Genomic DNA, 13,798 nt, shown 5'->3' on the forward strand with positions numbered 1-13,798 from the left:
GGGATGGCAAGCAAAGTGACATAAACGCAGGTCGCCATCCCGGAGGATGGACAAGGGCGTGACAAAATCACCCGGGGGGGTGGGGGGGCAGTCTTTAGCTGCCAAGTCCAAAGCCAGGCAACAAGTTTGTAAACATTTTTATTTACATGTTGTAGGTTCCAGGAGGCCGGCACCGTGAGGTGTGCAGCGGGAGGGAGCACGGAAAGTGAAGAGGAGGGAATTTCTCTCCGCCTGGCTCCCGGCTTCACGCTGAGCACCCAGGGTTGCATGTGAGGAAGTTAATGCAACCCCATTGCACCGGTTTCTTTCCTTACGTTCCCTGGGTTACTAGAGAGTCTGTATTTTTTTTAAAAAAAAATCAATGCATGAAAGTTAAAATTTTAACAAGAAAAGAAAAGGGGTGGTAGGTGCTTCCGGCCCTCGCTCCACCTCCAGCTCCACCTCCTTTTTCCCGTGTGGAGGCAGAAACAGCATCTCTGTCCAAGTGCGGGGGAGGGGGCGCCCTGAGTGGCCGGTAAGGTGGCCGGTGGCAGGGGCTCTCTGGCTTCCGTGCCCGCCTCACAGCAGGTCCTCTTGCTCTTCCGGCTCCGCTTCTGCTCTGGCCTCGGCCCTCAGCACCCTGAGGCCCCCGGCCTCGCCTGCCCTGGGGACTCTCTTGGGCAGGGTTGGCAACCTGGGAATGTGCCAGAAGGCTCTCCGGCGCTTGCGGAACCACGAAAAGCGCCCAGGGGTCTGGAACCTCACTGTCTTGACCTGTTTCCGGGCCCTAGCTCCTGGGGTCGCTCCTGTGGCTCCCGGGGCAGCTAAGGCGGCAGCTTCAGCGGAAGCCTCTGCTCTCTGACCAGCTCTGGCCTCGGCCCCATCAGATGCAGCCTCTGCTCCCTGGACAACTGGGGCCCCGGCCCTCTGATCACCCACAGCCTCTGCCCCCTGATCAGCTGCAGCCTCTGCCCTCTGATCACCCACAGCCTCTGCCCCCTGATCAGCTGCAGCCTCTGCCCTCTGATCACCCACAGCCTCTGCCCCCTGATCAGCTGCAGCCTCTGCCCTCTGATCAGCTGCAGCCTCTGCTCCCTGGACAACTGGGGCTCCGGCCCTCTGATTACCCACAGCCTCCACCCTCTGATCAGCTGCAGCCTCCACCCTCTGATTACCCACAGCCTCCGCCCCCTGATCAGCTGCAGCCTCCACCCTCTGATCAGCTGCAGCCTCCACCCTCTGATCAGCTGCAGCCTCCGCCCTCTGAGCGGCTGCAGCCTCCACTCTTTGATTACTCACAGCCTCCACCCTCTGATCAGCTGCAGCTTCCACCCTCTGATCAGCTGCAGCCTCCACCCTCTGATTACCCACAGCCTCCACCCTCTGATCAGCTGCAGCCTCTGCCCCCTGAGCTGTGGATGCTGCTTCCTCCCTCCTGAGCAGCCTAAACGAGGCCCACTTAATCTTGGGCCTCCATCGCCTTGGGGGAGCCTCGGGCACCAGCCCACCTCCTGCGCTCACCACGTGATCCCCCTGAGGGGCGCTACATGGCACCTCATCCCTCTCCACCCAGACAGAGGCCTGCTGGGCCTCACCCACTCCGGGGCCGGACCTGGGCGCCCAGCCCTTCACCCTGCGCTTCAGCTTCCCCCAGGACACCTGGCTGACGTACTCCCGCCACCTGTCCCCCTTGGGCGGCTGCAGCCCCGGGCCGTCCTCAAACATGGGCACCGGCAGGTTCCCGCGGCGGCGGGCGGGCTGGGCGCCCGGCTGCTTCTCCCCGCGCCGGAGGAAGGCCTCCACCAGCTCCTCGTCATCCTCGCTCTCCAGGTCGCTCCCCAGGAACTTGCTGCCCAGGTAACTGACCGGCATCTTGCGCGCCTTCCTGGCGCACGCGGGGCCCCTGCGGCCTTGGTCGCCCCGCTTTCGCGAGGCCTCGAAGTCGCTGAACTCGCTGTCGCTGGCGTTGCTGCTGTCATAGGTGCCCACGACCAGCCGGGGCGGCGGGGTCGCCATCTGCGGGACTCTCCTCCTCACTCGGGGCCCCTTGGGCTTTTGGGGGGGCTGGGGAGGGTGCGGGGTGCTCTTCTCAATGATGCGGGCCACGTCCTCCAGGGTGCGGCCCTCTTCCTCCAGAAACCGGGTCAGCCGCTCCCGGAATTCCGCCTCCTTGGTGGCGGGCTTGGAGATGACCCTCCAGACGCCCCCCGCCAGCCGGACCTCGCGCGGGATGAGCAGGTGGTCCACGTCCTCGCCGATCTGCAGCATCCCCACCGTGGAGTCCTCCTCCCGGCGGAACACCTTGCCGATCTTCTTAAAGGTCCCCACGGGCTTCAGGGCGTCCACGAGCACGTCCAGGTCCACATCTTTGCAGACGTCGGGCACGCTCCAGAGAATCAGGCCGTCGGGGGACGGGAGGAAGCCCCAGGGGAACCAGCCCCCCACGTGGCTTTTCTCGAGGGTCTTCAGGATCTCCAGCGTGAAATCTGGGTGGGGGCAACGAGCCTAAACTGCACGAGGCCCCTAGACTTGGGGTGGGGGCGGGGATGGGGTCCCGGCAATGCTGCGCGGAGAGTCTCCCCTCTCCAGGGTGGGGAATGCCTCCCAATTCCTCCGCCGGCAACTAGTCCTGCTGGACCCAGGCCGGCTCCCCGCAGCCCGCGGGGGGAATCCGTGTTCAGGACGCTCACGGGAGCCGGGTCGAGGCCCGTCCTGAGGCTCACCGCCCACCGCGAGCGGAAAACGTGGTGTCCCGGCTGCAAGTCGGAGCGCGCGGGCGGCCGTGGCTCCTCCCGGCCCGGGCACGGGGGCGCGCCTGGAACTTGGGCGAGGACTTCGCAGACAAAGACGGCTCCGCCGCGGCTATTCAATATGGCCGAGCGCTCGGGGGAGGCCGCCCAGCCCCCCGGGAGGGTCTCCCGCCCCTCGGCAGGCGGCCACCTGGTCCAGGCTGACCTTGACTCGCCTCCCGCCTCTGGGTTGGCGCGCGCTGTGCCCCGGAGCGAGCGCGCGGGCAGGAAGTTCCTCCTCGCCCTCCCCAGGGTGAGGCCCACCTTCCCCCGTCTCATCTTACACCCCCGGACAGGGGAAGACTGACAAGGGGGCTGTCCACTCCCTTCGGGGCGCCCTCACTCCCCTCCCGCCCGGGGGTGTGGCCGCGCCCCGGGCCTCGCTGGGGCCACCGCTTTCCAAGCGGAGCGCGCGGCGGCCCACGTCAGCACCTTCCCCGGGAAAGGCAGTTTCCAAACCAGCCATCCTGCACGTGCGGGTTCCAGCCGAGCCGGAGGTGGGTGGGCTAGTGAGGCCGTCCGTTCAGTGTCATTGCCCCTGAATCGCACCATTTTCAAAGGACAGGCCTTCTGGGACCAGCGATTCCCTCCTACCTACCCAGATACGGGGGTGGAGGAAGTGGCACCAGGGTGTTATTGCACCAGCTCCTAGCTTGGAGCACAGTAGGTGCTCAATAAATATTCTTGAGTGAAATGAAAGCATGAACCCAATTGTTCATCAGAAGAGACTCAATTTCATGATCTATTCCGACAGTAAGATGCTGAGCTGCTATGAATAAGGGCAGTCAAGTTTATGCAGCATTTCCTGAAGAGGAGGCATCCTTGTAAGCGCTTTCTACGAAACCAGCTCATATAATCCTCACCATAACATGATGAGACAGAGAATACATCATCAGTCCCACTTTTTAGCCAAAGAAATAAAATCACTTGTTCAGGATCAGAAAGTGATAGAACCTGGGTTTGAATCTGAAACAGCCTGGCGTGTGTGTGTGTGTGTGTGTGTGTGTGTGTGTGTGCGTGTGTGTGTGTAAGGGCCAAGGTCTACACACATGTTCTGCACACAGACAAGCACTGCCAGCAATGGCTGTTTCTGGGGAGGGGGCCTGGGGACATGTACTTTTCTATATCCTTTTGGATCGCTTGGATTTTTAGCAATCAGCAATGTTAATTAAAAAATTAAATTAGCCCTAGCTGGTTTGGCTCAGTGGATAGAGTGTTGGCCTGCCGACTGAAGGGTCCCGGGTTCGATTCAGGTCAAGGGCACATACCTCAGTTGCAGGCTCCTCCTCCCTGGCTTGGGGCCCTGGTTACGGCTCGTGCAGGAGGCAACCAATCGATGTGTTTCTCTCACATCGATGTTTCTCTCTGCCTTTCCCTCTCTCTAAAAATTAATGGAAAAATATCCTCGGGTGAGGATGAAAAAAAAATTAAACCAAAGGTCCTCATACTCAGCCACAGACATAGTGGGTTAGGACAGCTGGGATGTGGGGGTAGGATTTGTAGTTTCCCAGGTAACCCTGAGGCAGCCAGCTCAGCAGGGATATGCACAATAGCGATGGCATTAGTAATAATAATAGTTAACTTGCATGGAGGGTTTTCTTAAAACCAGATACCCTGCGCCGATGTGCTGACTAGGCCTGTTGCTAGGAATCCTCAGAGCTATCATCTTCTTACAAACGGGGAAACTGAGGCTGGTCTGAAGTTGTGCAGCTCTGAGTGAAGGTAGGCCCTGCAGTGACCATCCAGGCAGGCTCAGGAGGCGCGGCTGACCTTGATTGGTTGCCTGGATCCAAGAAAACGCCTCTCACACCTTCGCTGCCTGCAGTCTATCCCAGACCCAGCAGCTGGAGGGGCCTTTTAAAAACTTGTCAGCTGTCTCTACTCTTTTCAAAGTCTTCATCTCAGACAGAGTACAATCAAACCCCTCACCATCGCCCACAAAGCCCTACCAGGTCCCCCTCACTTCCCTCTCTTCCTCTCCTCACTCCAGTCACCCCTGCCTCTTCTTTACTGTTCCTCCAACACACTGTTCTCGCCCCCAACCCCAGGGCCTTTGCACTTGCCGTTGCCTCCACCCAGAATGCTCTGCCTCCACCTTCTTTGGCAATCTCCTCTATGCCACCACCCCTCCCCCCTCCGCCCTCTCCAGAGCCCTGTAGCCCAGGAATCCTTAACCCTTTTCCAAGCCATGAACCCTTTCCTGGATAAAGTGTTTCAATGACTAGAATCACATCGATTGGCTTACAAAGGAAACCAGTGATAATGAAATTCCAACAGAAAAAAACACAACCCCGTGAAATAATGACTTAGCCTTGGCTGGTGTGGCTCAGTTGGTTAAACATCGGCCGATGCACCATAAGGTCACCCGTTTGATTCTGGTCAGGGCGCATGTCCAGGTTGTGGGTTCGATCTCCGATCGGGGTGCATATGAGGGACAATGTTACTCTCTCACATTGATGTTTCCCTCTCTCCTCCCTCCCTTCCTCTCTCTCCAAAATCAATAAAAACATGTTAAAAATAATAACTTTTATGCACAATATAAAAACAAACACGTGTGATTTTATTTAACTCCTGGAGGAACCAGGCAGATGTTTAGAGAAAGAGGGAAGGGAGAGATTAAAGGAAGGAAAGGGAGAGGGGGAAAGAAGGAAGAAAGATGCTTGGAGGTTGCGGGGAGGTTAGAGGCTCCCCGAGGCCATAGCACAATTGTTGGCTCATGCTGATTGTTTTTCATATTGCACAGCCCGGCCATAGGCTTCCCTAGATTTTATCCTCCCCCCCCCCCTCCTCCTCCTCCTCCTCCTCCTCCTCCTCCTCCTCCTCCTCCTCCTCCTCACGGGGCCTCCAGCCACTATGCTCCTCCAGCTCAGTTTCTCGCCCCGCCTCCCAGTGGTCTCCACGGCAACGAAGACACGCGTTCCGAAGCGCCGGTCCTCTCTGTGGGTGAGATGGGCGCGCAGGCTTCCTCCCGGATTCTCATCCCTTCCTTGGGTCTGATGCCCTCATCATCTCCCCTGAGAAGCTGCCTCGTGGAGGCCCGAAGCCAAAACCCCTCGGACACCCTGTTCGAGGAATAATCGCTTAAGAATCCAACTGTGAGAAGGCAAGACAATGGCCCGTCAGATGAGACCTTTAGATCGTTTTATTTATTTATCCGTTGTGTTTTGGTGGAAGGAGGGGAAGATGACCCTCGACATGAAAACCTCCCATGTCCAACATCCTTACAAAAATTGCCAACCCAGAGCAGTTCCGCTGCGGGTGTTTGAAATGGCCCGGGTCTCTGGCAGGGAGCTCCTCCGCCAGCGCCCATGACAAATGGATAATTATAGCTTCCGCTTTATATTTCTTGAAAAGAAAAAAAAAATCAGTAAAGAATGAGGGAAGAAAACAAAGATGGCCCAAATCTCTCTATTCAGCTTCACTGGGTTGCCATTAAAAAAATAAAAAGTAATATTAAAAGTGGTACATACACACACACACACACACACACACACACACACAGACGCGCTGCACTAAGAAAATGCTGAAGTTTCAGAAAAGTGTAAAATGAAAAACAAGCCCTCCACCCCAAGCCTCCAGCCTCTCACCCCCACAGTTAAATAGCTGTACTTTTCCAGAAAAAAAAAAATGTTTAATATATGTGGAATTTTAGGATTCACCCCATAGGGAGTTTTCCCATTATCCTAAGTTATTTTCACCACAGCACTTGCCACTTCCTGGTATTATTTATTTACTAGAGGCCCCCCACCTGGGGGCCGCCCGCCCTCTGCACTTGCCTGCTCTGGGATCGCCATGGGGTCCCAGCTGGCAGCGGGGCTTAGGTGGCACACGGGGGCCCCTTTGGCATCTGGTGCTGTCCTGCCCTGCCTGCAGTATGCAAATTTGCCGCCATCTTTATTGGTGGTTAATTTGCATATCACCCAGATTAGCCAATGGGAAGCGTAGTGAAGGTATGGTCAATTACCCTTTTTGTCTTTTATTAGGATGTCACACCAATAAATTAAATTAATTAATTAATGCAAGCCATGGTTGTTAGAAGGGCAGTGTTGCCTAGTGGTTATGCATGCAGGCTCAAGTCTGGTTCAAACCCTGGCTCTGTTCGCACATTGTGTGACTCTGTCTCAGCCTCCAAATCTGGAAACTGGTGTTATTTTTTTAAAGATATGTTTTTATTTATTTGGAGAGAGAGAGAGGGAAACATCGATGTGAGAGAGAAAAGGTGATCAGCTGCCCTCTGCATACCCCCTCCTAGGGATCCAGCCTGCAACCCGGGCATGTGCCCCGACTGGGAATCGAACTGGTGACCTTTCAGTGCCTGGACGACAACCAGCCAGCTGAGCCACACTCACCAGGGCAAGACCAGGATTATTTTGTATCTGCCTGGTAGTGTTGAGTGATGCTGTGAGGATTCAATTAACTTTATGGGAAATGCTTAGAAGAGTGCCTGGTACATATTGAATATTCAATGAGCATGAGTATTACTTCCCATCTCCTGCTCCAAGCCTCCGTCAGAGCTAGAGCCTGCGTGTAGGCTTTGAGCAGACTTCCGCATGCTGCCCGCCTCTTGTTTGTTTCTCAGGGAATCCTGAAGAATTTCTTCCCAGCCACTTACAGACAACCACGCTGTGACTGCTCCCCAGCCCTAGAGAGACCAGCCCTGTTCCAGGAGCACAGACTGTGATCAGAAAGACCCGGGTTTCAATCCCTGGTGAGCTTTCCTGTGCGGCCTTAGGCAAGTCACTTAACCTCTCTGAGTGTCACTTTCCTCATCTGTAGAATGAGATGATCATGATCCTAGAACAGGTTCCTCATCACTTACCTCCTTTTCTGAAACCCCCTAAGCTTACCCTGACCAGTTTGGCTTAGTGGATAGAGCGTCGGCCTGCGGACTCAAGGGTCCCGGTTTCAATTCCGGTCAAGGGCATGTACCTTGGTTGCGGGCACATCCCCAGTGGGGAGTGTGCAGGAGGCAGCTGATGGATGTTTCTCTCTCATCGATGTTTCTAACTCTCTATCCCTCTCTCCTCCTCTCTGTAAAAAATCAATAAAATATATATATTTTTAGAAACTCCCTAAGTGGAAAGCTTTGCATCAAAACCCCCCCAAAAAAAATAAACAAACAGACAAACATTTGGAGGCAAGACGTAGACTGACGTGAAGCTGTGTCCAGTCCTCATTTATTTCACTGAAGGCCAATAGCCTACACTCCCCTCAGAACACTCTTGAGTTGGATTGTGGGAGCTGCCCCATCCTCCCTGGGGAGCGAGTCACACAGTACAGGGTGCAGGCACTGTATCATTTTTCTGGAGGGTGGGAAGACGTAATGAATGAATGGGTGTGAAGGACACGGCTCCCTGTCTGGAGCACGGGGCAGCTGCTCCTGTTTTTATTCCAGATAAAATGTTTCACCTTTCCTACCAGCTGCGGGAAGCCCTGGGCAGAGTGTGTTTTCTTGTTCTCTTGGCCGTAAGATCTGATAACACCCCTTTTGCAAATAACGACACCCACGGTTTTCAGAATGCTTCTTAGCAGCCAGATTGTTTTTCCAGATTAAATCCAGTATCAGCCGAAACCGGGTTGGCTCAGTGGATAGAGCGTCGGCCTGTGGACTGAAAGGTCCCGGGTTCGATTCCGGTCAAGGGCAGGTACCTTGGTTGCGGGCATATCCCCAGTGGGAGATGTGCAGGAGGCAGCTGATCGGTGTTTCTCTCTCATCGATGTTTCTAACTCTCTATCTCTCTCCCTTCCTCTCTGTAAAAAATCATTTAAATATATTTAAAAAATAAATAAATAAATAAATCCAATATCAAAGAGCAGACGGATTGCTTTGGCCCACATGGATTTTATATTTATTGGATGTTTGACCAACACAGCATCAACCACAAGGAACAATGAAAAGTTTTAACCGAACCCACTTTTGAAATCCGGGGCTTTTGAAGGCCAGCCGCAGCCTCCCTCCGCCAGCCAGCGTGGGAATTTTTGTTTGGGATCCGCTCTGCCGGCGGTCGTCTCCATTCACACAGACAGGCAGGGTGTAAACTGTCCACACCAGTTTTGCACAACAGCTTGCCTGGCAACCTCAGGAAACTCTTCACCTAGTCCAGAGAAGCTCCAAAGAGAAGTAAGTGGTAGGAGCCTTGGGTGTCGCAGGCAACACGAAACCCATTCCCTTTGTGTATGGGAAGCACGTGAAATCCACGACACGCACAAACGCGGTCTTAGCGCTGCAATAGGACGCTAAGAAACGTCACCCTGTCCCTTGCTCCTGGACAATGATTGTGCTTTGATGGGAGAACAGCATGCAGTGAGCAAATATGCCTGAGGTTTGTGTGGATGTTATTCAAGCTCAGATTCTGAGGAGAAAAGAAATACAATATTCTGTGAGTGGGCGTGACCAGGCCGGAAACTTACAAAGGATAACAGGACCAACAGGGAGCTATCGTCCTCTACACCAGGGATGCACTCGCAAGAAGTTCAAATATCGGTGAGGGGATGCAGGGAAAGCGCTATCCCAGCCACTGCGCCAAAGAGAAGGATATTGAGGGATAGTGAGGCTTGCGGTAGAGAGACAGTTTGGGGAGTGGACGGGAATCCGTCTTCTGGGTTTTAGGTTCTGTCAAGGCAAGTGAACTCTGAAAATTCCTCGGTGTCCTAACACCTGCTGGGAATGCAAGGACCTACCAGGAGTTTCTGACCGTCTGAAGGTGGGTCCCTTACCTGCACCCCGGCTGCCAAGGTGGGGGGGGCGGGGCGGAGAACAAGACCTCCACCTATTGGCTCTGCTAGGGGGGCAAAGTGGGGCAGCCTCTGAAATAAGAAAGGGGTTGGACGCTGGAATCCACAGGCTGATTGCCCACCGCAGGAATGCACTGGGGGTCTCCAGTGGCACAATGTGTATTTAATTTCACTTATTTTTAAAAATCTTTATTGTTGCCGAAACCGGTTTGGCTCAGTGGATAGAGCGTCGGCCTGCGGACTGAAAGGTCCCAGGTTCGATTCCGGTCAAGGGCATGTACCTGGGTTGCGGGCACATCCCCAGTAGGAGATATGCAGGAGGCAGCTGATCGATGTTTCTCTCTCATCGATGTTTCTAACTCTCTATCTCTCTCCCTTCCTCTCTGTAAAAAATCAATAAAATATATATATTTTTAAAAAATCTTTATTGTTGAGCAATTTGATGGGTAAGAATTGAGCATGCGCGCAGAAATTACATTTTTGGAAAGAAAATCAATTCAGACTTTTGCTGATCTCAGAACTAATGAAAGTCTGCAAATTCACAAGTCAGGCACCCCTGAGCAAGAGCCTGTCTACCCACAGACATTTAGATTTAACCTGATGGCCTTCCTTCCTTCCTTCCTTCCTTCCTTCTTTCCTCCCTCCCTTCCTTCCTTCCTTCCTTCCTTCCTTCCTTCCTTCCTTCCTTCCTTCCTTCCTGCCTTCCTTCCCTCTGTTCTTTATCATCACAGGGGACTTAGCAACTCAACCTGACTGTCGTTAATGGGTAACTCTTGAAGGTGACCTCTTAATTATTTACCGCCTTTTGGGCCATTCCCTTACGTGCCCCTCGCCCCACGTCAGAGCCTCTAGGATTTAATTTGGGGAGAACCCTACACTGACCTCTGGCGCCAATCAGAGCAGAAGGGTCCCTGGCTGACCATCCCGGCCAGGGACACGCAGCGTGTAGGGAACAGTGACCGCTTTTCAGAGCAGCGAGCCCCTCGGGCCTGGCGAGCAGGCAGCTCACTTCGTCAGGCTCGGTCCCTGCTGGTCGTGTGCAGACAGGGCGCGCACTCCGGACAGTCTGTGCCAGAGGTCCAGCCAAAGCACATCCTTCTAGGAGACAAAAAACGACTCTAGACTTCGCGGTGGCAGGATTTCCAGGCGGCCCGGAGGTAGGGGCGTCCGTGCTTCCTTCCCGCAGCACACACGCAGCAAGAGGGGCTGTCCTCACGGCGGCAGCGGCCGCGGGGGTGGCGAGGGGGCAGCAGCGGCCTTCCTCCCCGGCCCCGAGTCCCCACCACCTGCCATGCTCCTCAGCTCTATGGAAAGACCTCCCGTAAAACCTCGGAGTCCCGCACCGGGTTTCTCTCCTTCCGGTTCCCGCAAACACCTGCAGGCACGGAGTGGGTGGGGGAAGGGACGCGGTCTCCGTGGCAACGGCCCGACGCGCCGCTCAGCGCCGCCGACTGCGCCTGCGCGGCTGGTCCCGCGGCGTCTCCCGGGAGTCAGCCGCGTTTGCAGGATTTTGGGCGCTTCCTCACTCAGAAGTTGCCTCCCCCACTCACATAATACCCCCCCCCACACACACACACACGTCATCAGGTGCTACTCCCCAACCGCTCAAATATTACCCGCCCGGACTCACATGTTACACGTGCGCGGACGCTGCCCACACACTCACGTGGTACCCACGCTCACGCACGCAGCCAGGTAACTTCGATGCTACTCACACCCACTCCAACACTTAACACGAGTGCCGTGGGGGCAAGGCTGGGGGCTGTTTGTTCCCTGATGTACCCCCGGTGCCTGGAACAGTGCCTGGGACACCGTGGGTGCTCGGGGAATATTTGCTGAATGAATGAGCCACACGCAACCGGATATTACCCGTGTCTGCTCAGATGGTACCCTCCCCCGTTCAGATGTATCCAAGGAACTCAAATGTTACCAGTGAAGGCAGGATTTGTTCCTTCCGTATTCCCAGCTCCTAGGACAGTGCCTGGGGCATTGTCAATGTCTGCATTGACTATGAATGAATGAATGAATGAATGAATGAATGAATGAATGAATGAATGGTGGAATGAATGCATGCCCCACCCTCCCGCAGCTGTAACCCACACGTTAACTCAGATGCAAACGCCCACCCTCAGGCACAGTCAGATGTGACCAGGCCCACTCGGATGATACCATTCTTACTCAGTTACCCCCTCGCCAGACTGACCCACCTCACCCACAGGACCCACACTCACTCGCATCCCCCAACTCACTCAGGTGGTACCCACCTTCCCTCAGTGGCCACCCACACCCACTCAGCTGACGCCCACACTCCCTCGCTGCCCCTCGCCCACCCCACCCCACCTCACAGCTTCTTGTCCGAGGCATGGTGCCGCCGGCGGTTTTTCTTCGGCTTCCGCTTGCCCTTCCTGCCGTCCGCAGCCTTGCTGTCCTCGGCGGAGTCCAGAGGCGGCGCCCGGGCCAGCGCCGCGGAGGCCCCCGGCCCCGGTTTCGGCTTCTCCGGGGACCCGGGCGCACAGAGCTTCCTGGCCGGCGGCTCCCTGGGGCGCGTCGGCGTCGGCGTCGGGCACAGCTCCTGCCGCAGGACCCGGGCCACGTCCTCCACCGTCCGGCCCTCGCTGTGCAGAAAGAGGTTCAGCTTGGTCAGGAACTCGATGTCCTCCTTGCGGGGCATGTAGACCACCCTCCAGGCGCCGCCCTTGCCCTGGATCTCCCGAGGGATGGCGGCGTGGGTGACGTCCCCCAGCAGCCTGATGATGGCCGCCTTGGAGCGCTCCTCCTCCACGAAGGCCTTCCCCGCCACCTCGAACTCGCCCAGCGGTTTCAGCGGGGCCCGGATGATCTCCTCGAATTCCTCGTGGCCGCAGTCCTCGGGGATGCCCAGGATCATCAGGGACCGGGCACTGTCCACCTCCAGGGCCTGGCAGCCGTGCTCCAGCAGCGCGATGTCCTTCACCCCGAACAGCATCTTGCCCAGCTCTCGGAGGCAGCAATAAGCCCGCTGGCGCGCCCCCGCGCTGCCTCGGGACTCCGCGGGGGTATCCAGGATGCCACAGTCCCTTCCTTCCCCAAGGCTCTGAGAGAGAGAGAGAGAGAGAGAGAGAGAGAGAGAGAGAGGCCCCTGATCAGTCCACCTGCCGAGGCTGTCCGGGGTCCTGCCCTTGGGGGTCCCAGGGGCTCGCGCAGAGTGAAGCCAGGAGGGTGCCTGCCAGCCGGCTCGTGGCTCCCGGGCGAGGCCGCACCAGGGAGGCTCTGAAGATGGAAGATGCCGCTGCCCCTCGCTTGGCGGTGCCTCCGAAGGTCTCAGCAGATTTGGGGCTGCGGATCTCGCTGGGGCTGCTGCCACCCGGGTGCTGGGGGTGGAGGCCTGGCAGGCAGCGCGGCCGGTTCGGTGGTTCGGTGCCGCTGGCCCAGAGGCTGCCCTCGGTGCCCCGTGGCCGGGCTAAGACGAAGCTGCGGCCGCTGCACTTGCTCCCGCAATGACGTCACCGCCTCCTTCCTCTCCGCGGCCCAGCGGTCTCCATGGCGACCACTAGAGCATCGCCTCTGCCATTGGCCAGGCCCAGCCGCATTGAAATCGGAGTCTGAGGGGGTCATTCAGAGGTGAGGGGTCAGCCACCAGCTTTCGGAAGTCCCCTCCCCCTTGACCCTTTGGGGAAATGGCTGATTGGGGCGGGGGGGGGGGGGGGGGAGATACAAATGACCCCGGAACATCTTCTTGGGTCAGAAAGTCAGGAAATGCTCAAAGGATGGTGAGAACAGATGGAAACACACAGGGTTGGCTTGAAGGGCTCCTGCTGAACAATCTGGGACACTCTGGGCATCAACGTTAACACTGGGGGTTGTTTACAGCCCTGGCCGGTGTGGTCCAGTGGGTTGGGCATCCTCCCTTGCACCAAAGGGTTGCCTGCTGGATTCCCAGTCAGGGCAGGTGCCTGGACTGTGGGCCTGGGGTCCTGCAGTAGGCAACTGATGGGTGTTTCATTCTCAGGTGGATGTTTCTCTCCCTAAAAATCAATAAACTGTTTTTCTTTTCCCATTGTGGGTAACAGATCATAACGCTTCCAATAAAATAAGCATCCATGTGTCCATGTAGATGTAAGTAAGTGGACCGACGGAAAGTTTGGTGGAGGAATGTGTGTTTTTACGTTGTCTCGTATAAAACTTATGACTCCAAAGGAACAAAAAGGATCTTTGCCTTGGAATGCCCTTTTCTGTGGGACACGCCCACTACGATGACAGCCAGGGACAGTATTCAGGGGGACGCACCAGATTGGCAATTTACTCTCAAAATGGAT

At 56.1% G+C, this 13,798-nt stretch overlaps 2 protein-coding genes across 3 annotated transcripts; both read right to left on the minus strand.

Moving 5' to 3' along the window:
- Positions 1-252: 252 nt before the first annotated feature.
- CCDC8 (coiled-coil domain containing 8) lies at positions 253-2,264 on the minus strand. The gene has a single exon (XM_081108457.1). It carries the CDS (start codon positions 2,245-2,247, stop codon positions 559-561), a length of 1,689 nt encoding a protein of 562 aa, XP_080964583.1. The 5' UTR covers positions 2,248-2,264; the 3' UTR covers positions 253-558.
- Positions 2,265-8,596: 6,332 nt separating this feature from the next.
- Positions 8,597-12,468, minus strand: PNMA8C (PNMA family member 8C; the record flags this gene model as incomplete). Of its 2 annotated transcripts, none has more annotated exons than XR_013996931.1 (2): positions 8,597-9,121; positions 10,386-11,089. XR_013996931.1 is itself a non-coding variant. In XM_081108623.1 (2 exons), the coding sequence occupies one exon, from the start codon at positions 12,466-12,468 to the stop codon at positions 11,845-11,847; it is 624 nt and encodes a 207-aa protein (XP_080964749.1). In that variant the 3' UTR covers positions 8,597-9,121; position 11,844. The 2 variants fall into 2 exon arrangements, 1 of the variants encoding a protein (XP_080964749.1); XM_081108623.1 differs by lacking the exon at positions 10,386-11,089 and adding an exon at positions 11,844-12,468.
- Positions 12,469-13,798: the final 1,330 nt, after the last annotated feature.

This window comes from Myotis nattereri (assembly GCF_964212035.1).
Source record: "Myotis nattereri genome assembly, chromosome: 15".
In the NCBI taxonomy this organism is placed as follows: domain Eukaryota; kingdom Metazoa; phylum Chordata; class Mammalia; order Chiroptera; family Vespertilionidae; genus Myotis; species Myotis nattereri.